Source organism: Brachycentrus maculatus, unplaced genomic scaffold (assembly GCF_059751285.1).
Source record: "Brachycentrus maculatus isolate JH-2025_06_01 unplaced genomic scaffold, ASM5975128v1 h1tg000508l, whole genome shotgun sequence".
Taxonomy (NCBI): Eukaryota; Metazoa; Arthropoda; class Insecta; order Trichoptera; family Brachycentridae; genus Brachycentrus; species Brachycentrus maculatus.
In genome coordinates this window covers 272197-294115 of record NW_028281254.1, presented here as the reverse complement: position 1 = coordinate 294115, position 21919 = coordinate 272197, and the positions used below count along the sequence as shown (strand labels likewise).

At 31.4% G+C, this 21919-nt stretch overlaps 1 protein-coding gene across 5 annotated transcripts in view; it reads right to left on the bottom strand.

The window, feature by feature from the left end:
• Window positions 1-21919, bottom strand: part of LOC148301885 (3',5'-cyclic-AMP phosphodiesterase-like) — a 272811-nt gene that overhangs the window by 4291 nt on the left and 246601 nt on the right. For all 5 annotated transcript variants that reach the window (XM_088272552.1, XM_088272550.1, XM_088272551.1 and 2 more), the window contains 3 exons: window positions 5042-5135; window positions 2547-2659; window positions 631-831 (listed from right to left, as the gene is read on the bottom strand). In XM_088272552.1, the coding sequence (XP_088128678.1) occupies window positions 631-831; window positions 2547-2659; window positions 5042-5135 (408 nt within the window). The remainder of the gene's footprint in view (window positions 1-630; window positions 832-2546; window positions 2660-5041; window positions 5136-21919) is intronic.

Genomic DNA, 21919 nt, shown 5'->3' with positions numbered 1-21919 from the left:
GATACCTTTCACATATGGGTAGCATTTCAATAGATTTGGAAGTATTGCTGATTGTGGCACCGACAGTTTAGAAATTTTGTAATGTTGTAAGCTCTGGGATGCTCTGACTTTTATCTTTTTTCACACCTATGATATTAACATATCATTTGCAGGGTGAATAATGCAGTGTCTGATAGAGTAAACAATAAAAAAAAAACTATTATCAGTCTTTACACCAACATGGTTTATCATACAATTGTATTGTAAAAACTTCATAAAAGACCGCAAGCGAGGTTTTTTTAATTACCTTATGTCCAAGTGACTCTGAAATCTAGCTTTGGCTTATGCAACACCGCTTATCATGTCCCTACTCAGGCTTCAACTTTATAACTTTTATAGTCTATGCCTACTCGTGAGTGGATTTACTCTTTATGTTTAAAGTTACTTTTAATTTCATGTAAATCATGAGTGAAAATTCTAAGCAAAAATACTCGCTATTCGCAAGCGAGATGTGTATAACTTACTTATTTGACATTCACACGCACAAGGCGCATCGCGCGTAAACCGAAAGCAGCTATTAATAAATGAATAAGAATAGCTACCAAAACCTCATATTTTTGATTATAAGATAAATACAAACAAGGTACTTACAGTAAAAGCTGTGTAAGCGATACAAGTAAGGGGGCGATTGTTGGTGAGATCGCCAACTCTGAATATGTCGATCCCCCAGCGGTCTACTATCTCCAGCACCTGTGTGAGCTCCTCCTCGCGCGGGCTCTCCACCCCATGGCGGGGCAGTTTCTCTCCAGTGAAGCTGTTGGTGTGCGTCAGGGCTCGCTTCACACCGGATATCTGACAGATTAGTAACTAATTATTATGTGAAGAAAAAAAATAACAACCCAAAGGAATAATAGGAATTCAAAAATATATATTAACATGTTACTATTCAACTACGCGAGTCCCGCTAGGTTTTTGATGTATGTAAAAATGTAGAATTTAAGTTTTCTCTTTATTTAAACTTGTTAACAAAAACAAAACCACCCTTAATTCAAATAAAATCTAGATAAATTATTAGGTATTTAGAGTTGTATTGGATGATGACCTATTTTTTGTCATGCCCAAATATCACGCTCTATTTACTTGCATATTAACACATTGCTGTATGGCAATTTTTTCATTAACCCAACCCTAATTAATATTAATCACAAGTAACCTAATCACAAGTAAACGCAAATCTAATTCTGATCTGTATAGAGTTTTTAGGCATCTCGTACTCTACTAAAAAATAAGCAAATAAATGCGTATAAGTGTCGCATTTAAGCAGACAGGCGCCGTGGCGTAGTTGGGTAGATGCTCGACTGCGAAACTGGCGTTGCGGGTTCGATTCCTGCCAATTGCAAAATAAATTCGAGAAAGATTTATTTTCAATTGGTTTGGGTGTTTGTGATGTATTATTCACATTTTACCCTCCATATCCTTACTATCCTACCTGCAGACAAGACTCTAATAGAGGCTTTGCAGGTTATTCATTTAGATAAAACAAATAATTAAGAATGTGTTTCCCGCAAACAATGTGTCAATGAAATAAATTGGAACATTTAAAAATAAATTGAATATATTATTAGAAATAACGGGTAGGGAATCGTCATACGATATTATACCGATTCGGTTTCAAGTCAACAGACATCTGCTTTCACATACTAGTTTTGATTATGGTGGCGTGACTATCACTAAAAAGGTGTTAAGTAAATTTATTTTTACTATTGCTATAGCCATGGAGCAAGCAGCAAGAGTAAATAAGCAATAGTACCTTGTGAATTAATTTAGATAGGTATATAAGAATAGTAATGTGGTGTCTATTATGTGTTATTATTATATTTATGTATTCAATAATATGCGAGTATGGTTTTGTTGGAATTAATCATCAAATAACTTATCTCTACTACATTTACATGAATAATACTTTTATCTTGATTATTAATAAAAAGCATAAGTAAAATATGAGGACTGAAACCAGTTTCATCTGCCTGAGGCTCGAAGATATTGTACATATTTACTAAAAATAAACAATTTGCACAAACAATTTTACCTTAAGAAATATTCCACTACTTTCGAATGTATATTGCTTATTTAGCATGGCTGGCATTACAGATGTGCCAAACATTTATATGCATAGACAAGAGCACCTTGAGATTTCATGGGTTACCTAAAATGTAATCTGGAAAATATGATGTACTACTACCAACAATGACATTGTTTATGTAAAATTTTAATGAAAATGTTAGTCATATCTGACGAGTAAAATATTTTACAATATTTCGAATAATTTCCATGTGTCCGATACGAAATACGACAAACTGATAAAAAAGGGGAAACAAAACATGCATTGACTGACAGCCTGGCACAAAGTATTTTGACATTTGAGTTTGACATTATACGCTGAAAGGGATACCAACATCGAAAATATGTCATAATAAAGGTACCTATTTTTAAAAAGCAGAAGTGTAAGATACCTTTGAAATAAAATATCATCTTTTCCTAATGCAAGTGAAAAAGAAGAAACTTACTTGAGACATAGTACTAGAGGCGGTTGCATGACGAGGCCTCTCTTTTTTCTTGCTAACTCTTTCTGCTGCATCTTCAACGTGTAGTGATGGGATATCAAGTTCTTGTTGTTTATCTGAAAGTATTATAAATATTTTATGTTAGCATAAAAATAGTAAACAAATTAAAATTAAATTTTGTATTATCTTATCAACTGATCATTCGATAAAATGGGAAACAATATCTAGTGACTAATATTTTCAGAAAATGACCAAATAAAAAAGAACTTATTCCTGAAATACAGTATTATTATACTTGTTTTTGTATAATTTAAATATTCATATTTCTCTTGAAAAAAAAATATTTAAAAATACATTAGCGTTAAATTTTTTTGTTGATGTTATGTAAGTATGTAAAAGTTAAGTTACCGTAAAGTGGGTATACATTGCACCAAAATACTGCATTTTTTCAAAAAATTGTATATTCAGATCAGGTTTTTTACTTTTTCTGAGGTTTCAACTATTGCAATGTAATAACACATATACCTGTAACATGTCTGATACATTTTTAAATTTTTATCTTTTTTGCCTGTATTTTTTTTTTATATTTATATTTTGGTGCAAAGTATCCCGGGGTAAAGTACAACTTTGCACCATGATATTTTCTCTACACCTTTCGTACTAGAATCCAAATTGATGCAAAGTAAAGACTATCCTACAAGTTTCGTTGCATCTTATGTAGGGTTTTGGCTCACAGTTCGCTAAATGCAGATTATAATATTGTATAGTTTTGGAAAAATAAGACACTTCATAGAATTTTTTTTTTTAAATATTGAAAAATTTAACAAAAATGTTTTTTTTTTCAATACTGAAGGTTTAAAATTATATAAAATAAAAGGTGGATATTAAAACATATCGTACTACATAGGTAATAGGAATTAAAATGAAATTAGGTCTAAATATGGTCAAGTTCCGGGACGGTAAAGAAACCTCTTTTGGATTGCATTTTCGGTTCTTTTATGGAACCCACTACATCCTTCCAAGAATATTGAAGAAAGTTATCCTTCATCGGCCACTTCCACGATTTGAGACTCTCCTGCATGGATTTAACAGCTCTGTCTTTCTTTATTTCCAAAATCTGTCCCGGAATTTTTTCTCCTTTATAATGAAATACGACATATTTTCCCACCTTCTTTTTTACTGGTCCTAATGAAACGGAAGAACAAATACGATAACTGGTTTCAGTCATCGTTTTTGTTCTTCTCCCTCTTCCTCAAAGTTTCCATGTGAACTATTATCAGTTAATGCTAGATATTCTGGAAGTTTCGATGCGGAAGGTGGGATCATTGATGTAGTTGGTTCAGGTAGCATTTGTGTCTCGTCAACGTTCATTTCGACATTTGGATCGTGAGCAATGCTCTTACCTGGTTCTATCGGTATCGTTTTCCTGCGTTTTAAGACTGAATTCTTTGGGTTGAATCTGTTTTCTTCCAAAAACTGTTGAAAACCCTGGCGCACGTCATCGTCATACGCTTTTGATGGCAACCGATTAAGCAACTGACTAGTTTTAGCAACAGTCAAGGTTTTATGTTTTTGCAAAAATGATCTTATCCATTCAGAGCCTGGTACGTTGTTCTTTAATATTCGTACTCTTCTGCCAAATCTATCCAAATAGGCTATTAGAATGTAGTGAATGTTAAAAACACTCACTGTGAAACCGTACTCACTCATGTCTACTATGCAGTTTACGAAGGATTGATCTTTTGAGCTTATATTTAATCGTCCTTCTGGGGATTTTGAAAATTTCTTCAGCCTTTTTTTGACTGATTGTACCATTTCGAATGGCCTCCAAACACTGCTCTACTCTCTTTGGTGTAAAATCGCAGTATCGTCTGGCATAAGGCCGCTGGTTGTGTGTTCTCGACATTTTTGAAAAAAATATACCATCAGGAATTAAGTAAGTACCTACACAAAACCTATAGATATTTAGCAAAAATGTCAAGTTGTATTAGCCGTTTTAAGACTTTTCATCAAATTAATTAACTATGGCCTTTTTTGGATACTTTGCACCTGGTGCAATGTTACCCCAAATGTGGTCGATACAAGTCAGTTCTTAAAAAAAGATTATTTTTACATAAACTTGACAACGTAACTAAAAAATATAGCATTTGAGAAAAGCAGGGCCTACCTATCTACGATTTAGAGACCACTCACTTGTTGTAACTTGTTTCAGTATACTGATTACACTGGATTTTTTCAGACACAATTTTCAGACAGAAAACTTTCTTTACGTTCGGACAGGAAAAACGCATTGAAGCAATAGCCACCGACTGTTACTTCTGTAAACTAAAAAGTAGATTGAAGTCCCATCTATCAGAAACAATAGAAAGTAGAATGAAAAATGACATGTATCAGAGATGACCAGCTCCACAATTTCTTTACACAAGGTGGTGCAAAGTATCACCCATGGTGCAAAGTATACCCACTTTACGGTATGTTATAAAATAAGAAAAACTTACCTAAGAAAGTAGAGCAAATATATTCCGAAATCTGGTTCCCGGATTTGCTGGACTCGGAGAAGTGGCTTAACTCTTTGTTCAGCATTCGTTTGAACTGTGAAAAATAAACAAAAAAATGTTTAGTAAAATTAATTCATTTAACCAGGGGCAAACCCAAGAAATATTTATTGGTCTGCATAATATCAGGTCTCAGGTCTATACAAATAATATTTTTTTTAAAAGGCCAAAGGAAATGATTTTTCAGATTTTTTTGTTGTTGAGCTGGCACAACTGTACGAACGCTAAGTTTACGCGCAATCTTTCATTTACCATAGTTTGTTGCAGTTTGTTGTCAGCAGTCGAAAGAGCTGGTTGTGCTAAAATACGTGTGGCGATTTTTACTATGGAGAAAAACATACATTTGTCTTAAATCTTGTGTTGCGAACTAAATTTATAATCCAGACGCGTTAAACATGTTGCAGAAAACCTACGGTGACTCTATTATATCGCATCCGAGTGGTACAAGGTTTTCAAAGAGGTCGTGGAGTGGTTAGAGACTCACCTCGTCCTTGACGTTCTTCGACGTCGAATACTGAAGAAAGCATCGACCAAGTGAAGAAATTAGTGCTTGAAAATCGTCATTATAACTTGAAAGAGCTTGCTTACACATGAACTAAACGTTTCTCAAATCGGTTCGAATGATTTGGTTGATTTTTTGGCATGTGACGCGTCGCAGCGCTGCTTGTTCCAAAATCGCTGAATATTTTTTAAATGCAATTAGGAAAATAAGACCTATATGATAGTAAAAATCGAACTGTAATAATTAAGTATAGCAATAACATTGACTCTATATTAAGAGTACTTCACTGTAATGAATTATTAATGAATAAATAAAATAATACTTGAAATATTAATAATATTGAGAATAAAATAATACATTTATAATATTAAGAGCAATTATTGACTTCTTCTATTAATATCTGAAGTAGGTACTATTTATTATTAATTGTAAACTTAGGTATATCGCTCACTCCTTTCAAGAACGTCATAAATCAAAAATCGCCAATTTTTAGTCGTGTATGTTTTCGGAATGCCCAGAAAATGTACTATATCCCAGCGAAAGAGGCATATTTTTAACCTTATATTTACCCGCTACAGGGCAGAAAATGTTGTTTTTGCATTTTGAAGAAAAGGTATTGTTTAATTATTTTTTAAATAAACTAAATGTTTTTCAAGTAGAGAAAAACCTTCAGGTTTCACCTTAAAAGATCTGTTGCACAGTAAAAAGTTCAATAAGTGGCTTGATATTTATTTTCAATACATTGCGTTATATTTTTAAACATTAAAAACGTTCTCCTGAAAAATCAAGTTTTTTGATTTATGACGTTCTTGAAAGGAGTGAGCTATATGTCACCAAGATAATATAATACTCGTAATAAATATTATCATCAATTTAATAATAAATTAAGTCATCAACGTAGTCTTACAAGAGATTAATATTATCTTTAAATCTATATAAATACATATTATCTTTATGTCCAAACACATATATATTTTTTGATTTCTATTTTAAATTCGATGAGTTAGTAAAAATTATCTTAATCCAAGTGAAGGCTAAACAAAACACATAATAATTATTGTGATAATTTTAATAGCGCCGCAATCGTAAAAAAAGTTACCTCGACAGTGTTTTAAAAAATATTAATACATGTAACTTTTTTTTAACCGATTGTTTTTTTTAATTTATAGTTTTCTATTTTTCTTAAATGTAGGTACAAAACGGTCTTAAAATTTTACTGCGATCCCCGATAAATGTGGACGATAGTTCTTATTTCTAGCACATGACCACATTAAACGCAGAGAGGAATTTTATGCGTAGTTTTAATTTCGCGATTGAGACTCCCAAAGAGATTAATATTATCTTTAAATCTATAAAAATATTATCTTTATGTCCAAACACATATATATTTTTTGATTTGTATTTTAAATTCGACGAGTTAGTAAAATGTATCTTAATCCAAGTGAAGGCTAAAGAAAACACATAATAATTATTGTGATGATTTTAATAGCGCCGCAATCGTAAAAATGTCACCTCGACAGTGTTTTAAAAAATATTTATACACGTAACTTTTTTTTAACCGATTGTTTTTTTTTTAATTTCTAGTTTTCTATTTTTCTTAAATGTAGCTACAAAACGGTCATACTAGCTTTATAGGTATAATGTAAAAGTTACATATTTAGTAAACCGGGTTCTACAAGATCTCGGGGTACATCATAAAGTTACAGAAAAAAATCGAAAGGAAGGGTTTTGAATTAGAGGTACATGACTGGTTTATACTGCCATCCACCTGCTTAAGCGCGGTATCAGAAAAGGTATTTGGGAGAGACACGCAAAGAGCTCTATAGACAAGTACATATAGGGATAATATCGGTAAACGAATTTACAGAAAAAATATTTAGAGTTTCGCGTTCTTCTCCCATATATGTACATATTTATTTTAGTTATATGGCTGTACAATTTTGGGAACTCCTGCTGTAAGATTCAATGAAAAATAAATTAGGAACCTCAGAAATATGTCACGAAGTACATATTAACGTATCTAAAATATACAATACACGTTTATGAGGTTTTAAATCAAGGTAAATTAGGTTGGTTAATAGATTTGAAGATTTGAGGGCCATGAAAATGCAGGAAGTATACGAGAGTCCATCCATCGGTCAGCAACTTGTCGGTACGAACGAGCACTGAGACCTCTTGGTAACGTATTACCGGCGCAATGTAATGAAAGTCCCCAATAATCGGGTCAATGACCACGCACCTCACAGCATACATTGCATATCCGAAATTACAATAATCCTGGCCTTACAACGATATGGAAAGGTTCCGCGTGCTAATACGTTTGTTGTAAAATGTTACTCAAATGGGATGTAATCATTAAAGTTGTATCAAAATAATTATTGAGCATTTACAATCAAGTTTTCAGCCATAAGTATATCCAATATAAATAATATAAAAGGGCGGGACATAATTTATGACGCGGAGAGGAATAATTATAATTTTCCGATAAAATTAGATAGACTTTACTCTTGGGAATGGTAAAAAATACTTTCTCATGAATACATCATGAGAACATATATACGGTCATGTGGAGACTGTTTACCGAGTTTACGGTGTGTAAACACAACTACGTTTCTGTCTAACTATTCCATTGCGTAGTAGCTACAGACGTGCAGGCTTACATCCAAGTCGAGAGATGAATTTTAAATCATTTTCCATTAGCAGGCATTCAAGGTTTTTTTTAAGAAATTATTTTTGTATACAAACTTCCAATGATTCATTTTGTATCGTTTCTACGCGAAATGCTTTATGACTTAAGCGGGTATTCACATTAGCGAACCGTAACCGTAACCAAATTTGTAACGTGAGGGCCTTGAAGACTTGCTCGCGAACACGCGCCACGTTGGAATGTAGTTACGCCAACCGTACATTACGGTTACGGCTCCCTAAGTGATTACCTATGTTAATAATTTAATAAAAGGATACTATGATTAGAAGATTGTACGCGCTAGTAAGTAGCGGAGATACATCTAATGATGTAGCATTTTTCGATGGGTTATTTGAATGAAGATTATTGAATTAATGTAATGGTACCATTTGGATAATAAAGTTATTAATGACCTGTAGGGCGGCAACAAAACAGGTCAGGTCCACAAGGGCGGCTTCTTGTTCTTGGTAGGTAGCCATCCACGTCTCATTATCCACATCCGCCATCATAGGGCTGTCTGTAGTCGCGGAAATCACCATGTCATCGTTTACTACAGAAGATTTCATCCTTCCGTGATTCGCTTGCGATAATCTTTTAGCGAAACCTTCGAGTTTGGGTGTCCGGTAGATATACTTCTTTTGGTACTATTTTGAATACTCTGTCGGGGATACGAAATTCACAATGAGATGGGAATAGGAAATCACGTCTGGTCTATGGAACAAGTTGATACATGAACCATACTGAGACATGTTGTATTTATTCGACGGTAAACGATGCTTCTCCGATCTACAGATTACCGAAGTCAGACAGAAATCACGAACTTAGTAACTGAGAAAATCCTAAGAACGACGAATAATGGACACTAAGTTATTATTCGAACTGAGGTAATTCGCGAGGACTCGCTATAACCGGTCGGAATAAAGGCCGAGTTCGATATGAGCGAGAGTCGTAGCCGTAAATGCAGATAAACACATCGTTATCAGTTATCAGTTCTACAGTTACCCTTCCTGGCAGTGCAACATTTGTACAATGATAAAGAGTTAAGCCCACACTGCGCGCACTCGAGATATCGGAATATGGCTTATTTTCTAACTTCGTTTTACATACAAATACGGCATAACGTTGTGTGCTTATGTTTATTGAAGCAAAACGTGAAGTAAACAAAGCACTCGTATTATAGGTATTGAATAATAATATATTGTACTGCGATCCCCGATAAATGTGGACGATAGTTCTTATTTCTAGCACATGACCACATTAAGCGCAGAGAGGAATTTTATGCGTAGATTTAATTTCGCGATTGAGACTCCCATAGAGTAATATATAAGAGGGAGTAGGTGTGGCAGAGCGTGTAATATGATTATAAACTATTGTCTTCGAACGTTATCATGTACGGGATGTATGTACATAGTGTACGAGTATACATATTTATGACTGGTCGCGTATGCATTTTACGTCGAGTATACCGTAATTACTACTAAAGGAAATTAAGTACACACATCTAGGTAGGTACATCGTCAAGTGAATCAATGTTTTATCGTCTTCGTGAGTTATTAAACAAATATATTTGTAAAACAACAACTTTGGGGTTATATGTTTTTGTTTGATTCCAAAATACCAAATTATATTCATGGATATAAATAATGTTTTATAAATTTATAGAACTAATTAGTAATATCAAAGACACTTTGTAGCCGGTAACTTCAGTTAATAAATAATGTAAATTTCCTGTTATTGTATGGAGAATCATAAAACTAGAATTGTATAACGGCTATTTTTACACAAATTGGATAACTTTGTCTGAACTCGTGTTTTGGAAAAATTCCCACGAAAGAGTCATAAATAATTCAAATGCATTTGTTTGTTATTTAAATTGTTCATTATTATTATATCAAAACGTACATTAAAAAGGTTAGTAACCAGTCACTTAAACATAGATACTTAACGTATTACGTATATGCGTATTGAAAATCTAATCCTATTTCAACTGAAGACTTCTGATGTCAAAAACTTAAAGAACTGCAATGGCCATAAACGCTTATCACAATAAAAAGCATGTATTAAATTCTACAATTTTAAAGCAAACATAAAAAAGGTATTGTATATTTGGAGTTGGCGTCATAAGGCTGCGAGGCATGTGATAGAGAACTTTTGGAGGCATTCCCGAAGAAACCATTAAAAATATGAATGATGGGGAAAATTTAATGCGAAATCATATATACACATATATATATATATATATATATATATATATATATATATATATATATATATATATATATATATATATATATATATATATATATATATATATATATATATATATATATACATACATATATATATATATATATATATATATATATATATATATATATATATATTTATAAATATATATATATTTATATATATAAATATATATATATATATATATATATATATATATATATATTTATATATATATATATATTTATATATATATATATATATATATATATATATATATATATATATATATATATATATATATATATATATATATATATATATATATATATATATATATATATATATATATATATATATAATAAAAGAAGAGTGATAGGAATAGGCCAAGAAGAAGCTTTTAAAGAAGATGATTTTCCAAAATAAAAGAAAAGTCATTGTCTTGTCAATGAAGGGGAAGAGGTCGCTAGATCAAGCGTCACGAAGAAAGAGGGTCTACGTATGTAAAGTAAAATGAATTAAAATTTGATTAAGAAATGAAAAGCTGTTTGATCGATTGGGGATTAAAATTCGTAAAAATAAAATAATATAATTCATAATACCCTTATCTTCTTAACTAATAACTTAATTTTGCATACATAAAATGAGTACAATTTCGGTAAATGGAAGTGACAAGACGTTTGTTATCTGGTATTATGGTAAACTAAAAATAAAAAAGTATATCGAGTGTCTATTTATTTTATCGAAGGTAGATATAAAATTAATCAATATAACACCTATAAAGATCGAAATTAGAGCCAGCACTAAGGATTAAGATTATTTAAGCGGTCTATAAGTACCTACTCCTGGTAACCTCTATGATATTGAGATAAGAAAACTACGTCTCAAACAAACAAGTAATTGATTTAAAATGAAACGATAATTATGTACGTATGTACTATTCGCAATGAGGGGGTGTGATGTGTATCTATTGTGTCGCTTCCCACGATGTCCGAATTTGGTATTACAACGTCAACTGAGCATGATACGAACTTGAGAACCAAAAGAATATTTTTATTCGGTAGTTACTCATATACTAATTTGTAAATTATATTTATGAAATATAGCACAATAAACACACAAGAGAAGGTGACTAGGGCCCGATTGTGTTATTGCAAAATGCTGCTTCCATTTAAGGACACAAGAATCCCACTCTCAGCATTCCTGAAAGATTCATCGTTGTTCATTGTGCGTTCGCTTATATTCATTTGTGTAAAAAATATAAGTGAAAAATATATCGGATGAAATAAATATGAAAGTATCTCATCCATGTAAAAAAAATGTTTTGACTCTATTACTTCACAAGAATAAGAAAATAGTAACTTGGATATGATTTGTTCCTTACTCCATGGAATTTTTAGAAGTTTTAAAATAAAGTTAATTTCTACTGCGATATGTGAACAACTCCTATCTAATATTTTGGATGAAATCAAATTATCTTCTGATAAGTTCTAGTTCATTCATCGGTCAATTACAATATATTTTTGTAAAAAAATAGCGAAACAACGAAATGTTATTTTTTTCGTTAAGTGTAAAATAGGGTAATTGTTAGTTAGAAGGTATTTGCACATCGCCGTCGACATGGATGTTCAATCATTGTAAATCAATATTATACAATGAATGAAAAGATCCCTTAAATACGCCAATGGCAGGTATTTAGCCTTGTAAATGGCCAGATCCGATATTAATTTCTCTATTAACTTATTCGTCTTTGTTGAGATATCTATAAAATCTAAATATTCTAAAAATTGTTTGAAAATCTAATGCTTTTAATTGCTATTTTGTACATTGGTGAAATAATAAATGTTATGTTGTACGTAAATAAGGTGATCAGTAATGCATCGGGTGGAACTGTATCATCATTATCATTACACTGAGAGATACGAGTGTGATAATTTACTTTAATTTAAGCTAGGTAGGCATCTACACGTACTCGTATACAGGTCTAAAAAGTCATACGCTTGAAGAGTAGACAACTGCTAATTTTCACGTAAATTCACGTAATAATATGATTCATTAAAAAGTTACTCACGTGGATATTAATCAATCATAATAATTCAACGAAATAAATGAGTTAATTTTTTGAACAGACACTTGATCATTCAACCTACGGATTATACCAATAGGTATTATATGTGTTTCTACTTAATATGAGAATTCACCTTTGTTCAATTGGAGTAAGTTATATACTTGTTAATAATTCTAACATTGTTCTCAACTGCCTTCAGTTAACGCCAGTTCAACGCCACTGTCAGCGAAAATTCCAAATTTATCAAAATTACAACTAAGACAAGAAAGGAATCCAACAACAGTGCATTTATATATACATGTATGTAAATATAAAAAAAAGCAATATAGATATTCAATAATGCGCAGAATGGGGAACGTTACACGAGTGTATAAAGTGATCACTCAAGCCAGCCAAATGCCAGATCGTTAGCCCTGGGATGCTTAGACTTCCATCTTCTTTCGTATAAAAAACGATAGATGCTCATCGAGTTGTGACACCTATGAAATGAATCAGTTTACAGCTAAATGCGGTTACGCATTAAAACATTGATAATGATGGTATTAATAGACCAAGCAAGCGATAACTAGTTTCAAGAACGTATCGTTTGACTATTGCACACTACCGTTATGGATAGGATTTAAATTGACGAGAAAGAAAAACTAATGTTTGTATCAAACAGACTGATGTAAGAAGGTTAGTTGTTTGTCAACGGGAACTCAGGGCTAGCTATAGACAGGGGGTCTATTATATTTTAGATACACATTGTATTAACCTACACACTCGTAAATATTTATAATACTAATGAACTGATAACGGTTTAAGGGATATAAATTAAACATTTTAATGAAAATAAAACTACAAATATGGGGAATATAGGTCTGCCTTCGTAGTGAAAGCGTGTTTGGCTGCCATTTTGGAAGTCTCGGGTTCGATTCCCAGGGGGGTCAAAATATAAATAAGTGATTTTTCTCTCTAATAATGATTTAATATTACTCTAGAATGGTATTTGAAGTGCAGTACTGGCCACCTTTCCTTCACGTGTTTAACGATCAATATAACACTGGTTCTGTACTAAGCGGTGCCCTATGCACCATCGGGAGTGGATAAGATTCAAAAGAAGAATATGGGATACTGATGACATTGACATCCTTCAGTCACTTCGGTTATAATACTGCAAAGTTATTTATACATTTTGGGAAAAACATAGAGAAATCTAAATCCGTACATCTTCGTAAAGAATCTGTAAACATACGAATCTGTTATTTTTAAAACGACGAAAGAATGAAAGCAATCCTATCTAATAAAAATGTATAGTATCATTAACATCCAAAAGTAAGCCGTTAAAAATAATGCTTTTATTTTTGGTGAAAGCCTTAAATCGATAAAATGAAGGGAATATTCGTTCAGATATCGTTTGAGGAGGGGTGTTGGTGTGCCTACCTACCTACGTCACCGGCTGTACCCAAACCGAGCCAGCTGCTGGTCGGGGGTGAGTCGGGAGAGGCGGGTGACGTCAGAGAAAGTGATTCCATTAGCGGTTCGCCTCTGAATACGTAAATAAATATTAAGAACAACTGAAAACCGGCTTTTGGCGTGTAAATTTGAAAAGATTAATATCGGCTTATCTTCATCGATGTAAAAGCTGAATAGATTACTATAAATATAAGTCAAATTTGCTAAATTTGAACTTATATCCACCATACGAGACTACACAGGAGTGCCATATTGCTGATATTCTTATATTTCCCGATTCTCACTATTCCTTTACCATTTCCATTACCATACAGCACTTTTTTCTTCACTCTGAGTTTACGATGCCTTATGCACCATTGAGTGCTGATAGGGGGAGAATAATACATTTGAAGTAACACAAATTAGAAATTAAAAATTGCTGATAGAAGCCTCCCAACGTTTGCAAAATATATTATTGAGAACGAGGTTGACGCCTTAGTACTTTACAAAATATTATGTATGTAGTATCTAATACATATATATATTACCTATTTACTGTTGTATATTCATTTTCCAAGGTACCTATGATTAATAATCCAATCATATTTTATGACCTCAGAAACAATATATTGGTACAAGCTATGAAATGATCAAGCATTGAGAAAATTAATCAAACGATATTTTCTAAATGAAGATGTAAATTTAAACTAAATATGAAACATATATTTTTAAGGAAGTTTACTAATCTTAGTTATTATTATTTTTAGGAAAATTAAGTACAGCTCATTTACATATTACATTTAATATTTGTCATTTTGCAGTCATGTGAACACATTTTTGTATGTGATTTTTTAGCTTGTATCCGCAATAACAAACGAAAGGGGTGAAAATTACGGTCATGACGTATGAAAGAGCAAGTGACGTCATGGTTTAATGGAGAGGGGTGAACTACACTGCGTCACGAAGATAAGTTCATGAAGAAATAAAAGCAGAATATTTTTGGTTCTTTATGATTACATAGTAACGAGTAAGTTAGAATCACGAAATATTTTGAAACTCCTATTAATAAAAATTATTTATAGAAAAAAAAAATTGTTTCAAGATTGTAATAGGAGGTTCTGAAAGTATATTTATATATGTAATAGTTACGAACGCTTATTAACATACGTGTGTGGGATTACATGTTTTTCAATACAGTGAACTTTAAACATAAATCCCAGGAATGCATAACCACATATAGTATATATAAAATGTTGAAAGACAACATTTGAAAAATTCTCGTTTTTTTAAATTAATAGTTTCTACCTACTTTAACATAGGTAAACTAAATATTTGAAATGCTCGCATGACAAGATTATAACTGGTTTAAGATAACGTGGTAAGCAAATAATTCTAGTCGATGTGTATACTATATCTATGTAGGAATATTGGTCTCCAAAACAGATCGGTGACGCGGAGACAAAAATATAAAATTCCAGTACTCGCTCGATGCCTGCCCGGTGTACGTGTGTACATACATAATATCACATTAATAATAATGTACGTGTACATAGGGCATAAAACTTCCTGCGATTAGGGATCGGAAACTTTTAAACTACTTGAAAGCAATCAGAAAAAGATAATTCAATATATTGTTAGACTTGTACATTTGAAATAGTAAATTGATATTTCACATTCGTAGATACATTTCATTTGACGAGAATATTTTATCTGACTTAAAATCACATGTTTTAGTAACTCAGGTGCAGGATTTTCGATCTATGAATTAAGTATCATGAATTATGATTATAAAATGAGATGAAATTCATTAATACGTCCGGGAATAAAGACATGCATTTTGTAAATTTTACTTTTTAGTTTTGAACACATGGATGTCAGCGTTAAAATCTTTATTTTATAAAAAGATTTCAGCGGATTTTCCAATGGTGGGATAAATAAAAATACTAAAAACGCAGATTTTACCATAAGAAACAAACGATTAGAGAAAAATACTTAAAAAAAAAAAAAACAACATTTAAGAAAAAACCACTGTGTAGTGGATTTTGCAATCTTTAAAAGTTCGAAAATTTTTTAGGTATTAGAAACCATCTCTTTCGCTATGAAAAAGCGTCGGCCATTTTGTTTTTCCAAAGATAAGATTAAATATTTTAATGAAACCCCTTTATATTATGGTTTCATAAAAAAAGTGCAAAAAAATTAAGTACCTACCCAAAATCCAAAAGACTAAAAAAAGCACGGTACAATTTTGGAATTAATACCGACTGAAAATGATTGCTTTAAGTTTGCAAAGTCGTAATATTGCCATTAAGTCTGGCCTTTAATAGGCAGAGGCGCAGGCGCGTGTTCATAGTTTCTGGCAATCACGTTTAAGTGAATACAATATTATGAACCTACAACGTAACGTTGCTCTTGTCACGTAGTGTGATTTCTGTCGGTAAACAAATAATTTAGGGAGCTGCCACGAAAAGTTGGCACGGATAGGAGAAGCATCGTTAACCTATCGTATAAAGTAAATAAAAACTAGCAGTATTTTACTGTACCAATTATGGGAAATCATACCTGTTATTTATATAATAAAATCACAGATATTTTCAGAGCATATTTAAGTCAATTTTTTTGTTTATATAACTAAACATAAGTCCGATGAACTTTATCACAGATTTATAATACAAAACGGTCGAAAGTCAACAACTACTTTCTACTCGGTATTCGCAGTCGATGCTGAATGCGGTCCTTTCACTTTGGCACAAGTTTAAACATCTCCAACGATTAAAACGTGTAATTCACTAGTCCTTCAATTAAATACATTTATATTGAAATTCCAATATTGTTCTTATTTCGCGGTTCACTCGATACTCGCGTATACGAAATATTCCGTAGGAAAATTCAACGCACGCGGCCACTCCGACGGTACGTTCACTACGAGACTAGCCCTAGGCCGAATGGAGACCTCCTTATATACACTCGCGGGGCTCTCGCCAATGAGAACGCGAAACTGCCGTTCGAATATGAAAAACTTCGAATCATACGGCATCGTTGACGCCTAAAAATAAGGGTTTGTGACTAATATATATTTTCCCGTTTTATACATAACTGGGAAACAAACATGAGTAAAATTAAAAAAGTTTCCCCTCATACATCTGAAAGGGTTTCGCGACACATGTAGTATTTTCGTTTATGCGACTAGATATTTATTTTGCCTCATACTCTTAATATAAAAGTGATGTATTTGTAAATTAATGGATAAAAACATTGATTCACGTGACACAAATTTTATTAATTACTACTGTAAAAAATAGTCATTTTTCCAAATTACCGATATTTGCGGTATGAAATACATAGGTTAAATTAAAGGTTAACGTAAATGTCATAATGAAATTTTATTCACAGTTTTCCTCATTTAATAAAACACTATTTTTATAATTTGTTCATTCTTAAGTAAAAAATTAGTGCCAAAATTAATTGAAAAAATCTGTAAAAGTACTTGCGATACCTTTTAACTTTAGTTTAAAAAAATCTTGTATTTTATGAGAACGTAAACCTGTATGTATGTAAATGCAAACAAGAATTTGAAATATTGTTTTTATGTAATTATTGTATGATATACTTATTAGACATTGATTTGTACTAAAATAAATATTTCGTAAAAAACGTGAATATATCAATACAAACGTATAAACACATTGTTTTCCAATATGTGGATTGAAAAAACAATGCTTTAAGATATTCTGTGAATGCTTATTTAAAAGCTCGAGAGTATATAATTATATAAATAATTTTCTTCGAAAATATGATAATCCCTTTTGTTATCATTCAAATACTTTTTTTAAGGTTTTCCAGTAATTGTACGGCACATGGCGGTCCTTGCAATTATGTCTGGGAAGGAAAATTTAGTTTTCCACTGAAAATAAATAGAGCTAAGCCATTCGCTGGCAGTTGGGAGAAACCGAGATATTCTGAGAAGGAACATTATTTAGAATTCGGAGAAAATCTTAGACGTTCCCAATAGTCAGACACTTTATTCGTCATATTTGTACAAATACAATTGTTTCAGCGAAATCACAATCCGAGATTATTTGTATGTCTCGGTATTTGGGGCGAACGAAAGGTAAAAGTAGTTTAAAGGGGGGAAACGCCAGCTTTCATAATAGAAAATTCAAAAGAGAACTAATATCACCAATAAAGCTTTGGAAAAAAAAGAAAAAACAAACGACAAAAAAAAACTGAAAAATAAAAATAAACAACGAGTCCAAGGAGGCGATCGGCCCATAAAGGTTGGGAATTGCTGTTTAACAATATGTATCCATCCAAATTTTAAAATACACTTTTCGTTCAAAATTGCAGAATTTTATGAAAAATTAAATGAAAATACATAAAAGGTTTTACGACTACCAATTTAAGACTCTGCGACGAAAACCAGTAACAAAACTCTCAACAAGAGATATTAAAAACCATTGTTTTTTTGTTTAAAACAGGGACATTATTTTCAATTTTTTATTTATTTAATGATTTCACAAAAAATATTTTCATGTAAATATAAACAAGGAAAACCAAATAGTTTTGTTATACTGAAAAAAATAAGAATAAGCTATTTTCGTCCTAAAGTATTCATTTGAGATCAAATTAAGTAACTAAAATACTAATAAAATAATTAAAAACAATTTTAATTTTTAAATTCTTTTTGTTAATTTTATATGATATTTAAAATGCATTTCATTTTTAAAATAAGAATACAGAGTAGAAAACTTAATTATCAAAATAAAATCGAAGATTCTTAAAAGAAAAGTCTATTTCTAGATGAAGGCGCTCCCAACTGACATGCCACTTCAAAGCGGCCTTTTGATACTCTCGTGGAAATCATCTCATCTCGGAAAATCGAGACACTCACCACGCGCGCACAATTTCTGCGAATAACACTCAGCCATGAAAATATCAGTATGTTATTCAGGAATAGATGTTTTCGGGAATAGTGGATGGTAGCACGTACATCGTAAATTTAATAATGAAAACCGTTTTAAAATCAATAGCTTTCTAAGAAATAATCACTATAGTGAACATTTTTTGTTCGATTGATCGATATTATACATGTACATATTTTAACAAAGTATTTGTAATAAAAATAGATTTTTCTTCCTTGTACGACATCATCATCATCTACTTAAAACGTCATACGACATAAAAAAAATACAATCTAGAAATGAATTTGATGCAGATATTTTGGCATTTGTGTACATGTATCTACAATATAATGCTAAATTATAATGCTAAGTTAATATTTAATCTAAAGTTTATTTCGGCAATGTTTGTTTATGGAAGCGCAGACATTGCAATCGACCGGGAAGTTATAAAACAGCTAAATGAATTGCGTTTGAAAGAATTTCAGAATGTTAAAAATTAACCGTTCGGCCTGTTTTAAGAATTCGACCAATGGAGTAAGAAGCGATGTAAACAAAATTGGACAATGTGACATTGTAAATAATTTACAATGTGACATTGATTGACAATTGACATTTTTAAGAATAGCTAAGTCGCTGGTCAATGAAAACTGATGAGTATGTGGAAAATTACTACAAATTACACTTTACAAAAAATCAGTGGTAAATTTTTTCAATTAAAAATATAAATATATGCAATGTATGTAAGCAATTAATCATTTTAACATACACACAATTTACTAAAAAAAATTATTTATCTTTAAAAAATAATTATTAATCATCTGTGTTATATTTTTGACATGTTTAATTTTAAAATAACTTTTTATATTAAGATTTCATTATTATACAATTATTTCTAGCATATTATTATTCGATCTAACGATTTTCTGCAAACAAACTTCATAAATATACTATTAAAAACGATAACAGCCCACGGGTTTCTTTATTACGTGTGGCTACTAAAAATAAATGAGTATGTAGACTAAATTCTGTGCGGCTAGATCTTAAAAGAAAGGAAATTTCCAAATTTTTCTCATAAAACTCGAGATGGGAACGACCGTCAAAGTTTTACGACCAGAATGATTTTTTCATCGCTACCGAAAGATAATTATTTTTTAGAGTACTCGTATCTACCTACTTATATAGTATTAAACTCCGCTTTAAGTCTTAAAATTAATATTTGCATCATATTTTTCTATGTATTTTATAACGTAAAACAGATTAATTTTTAGTCGTTCCCAGTAATGAACAGTACCTGTCTTTCTTCTCTAATAAATACGATTTTTGGATAACCGTTATTCTGAGTCATTAAAATAATCACCGATTCTTCAATTATTATATATGAGTTTTCATACTTGCTCTTGACCTTCTATATGCCAATTATTTGTATTTATTATATATAACATCAGAATAGTAATTATAAATTCACCCTACGTTTACATTTACCAGTCTTGAAAAGAAAAGCTGTTCTTGAAAGTATTTTAAAATTACACGAAGGATAGGAAAAGTTCAGAGTAACGCGCTAATGCGCAATGCCACAAAGTCAGAAATATTTTTTTAAAGTTTGATACAAGCCAACTGTTTCTGTTAGACTCTGCAATTAGTATTGAATGAAGCAACACGTAAAGCTAATCAGTAGTTACAAAAACATATGATTTACTGATTTACCAATAACAAAATGTAGGCATTGAGTTTGAATTTATTCTGAATCTAATTTAAATAAATAATAAAGAAAATATTTGTTTCAAACCTCCTAAAGTGATTCATCGATTGCCTTTACGATGGCAACAATCTTTTAGCCGCAGAGGCAGCGCCAACTGTTGAACGTAGCAACATACGCAATACTAAACATTGCTCATGGCGGACAGTTTATTTTTGACAGCTACTGTCTGTCTTTGTTGATTCATAGATATTTTAATTACTTCACTAGCATTGTGAAATGAAACATATTATAAATGCGTGCTTTCTATTTTCTTTCTTTTCCATTTAACTTGACCGAGCCACAGCAACGTGTGGCCAGATACAGATAGTGGTTAAATACAATATGTATATATTTACATAAATTTTATTTTACATATATTGCGCGTTGTATCGATTCTTGTGACATGCAGGGTCGCGGTTTTGATGAATTTTAAAATATCAGTTTACTCTTCTTGAAGGATTTTAGTTGAACAGGTTTTTCCAGTTGTATTGAATAAAATAAAATTTCTTGGTTATGCAACATCGTAAAAAATTCTCTAAAAACATAAAAAAATAATTTCATGGTTAGATTAAGTATCATCATATCAAAAGTCTAGCGCTGAAAGTTTAAAAATTAATTCAAGTTAACGAAACTGAATGTACAACAACAATATTATTATTCTACATCGTTTATTTAATCGTACGTTTCAGTAATAGCTGGAATTGAATTAATAAGGAGTAAATTAACACTAATTCGTGATAACCGGTTTCGGAATTTCGTAGCAATTTAATTTTAATCTATATTTGACCTGATGATGGAATGATTATTCCGAAACCGGCAGTCACGAATTAGTGTTTTTCAAAGTGGTTTTACACAAAGTGAACGATGAATGATAAGGAGAGTGTTATATTACCATACCACAAAGTTTAAAATGCTTTTAATATACAAAATATAACTACTCGATATAGTTCTGGAAAAATATATCAAGTTAACAAGGAACCAAGGCGTAAGATTTATTGTTGGCGGAATATTTCTGGGATGTTTTTTTTGCGTGGTCTCAACACCTGTCTGCGTATTTTTAACCATCGATTTTCGATCAAGTTCATTTGAATTTACACAATAAATCGGTATTTCAAGTATTTTATAACTGTTAATCGCGGTGTTCGGTATGTTTTTCCTCATCTTTTTCTATTATTAGGTAATTCGGTAATCCTTTGATGCAAGTTAGTTTACCTACCTTGTAGTACCTTATAAGATTAGAGGATTAGGATTTCAACATGATGTTTAATA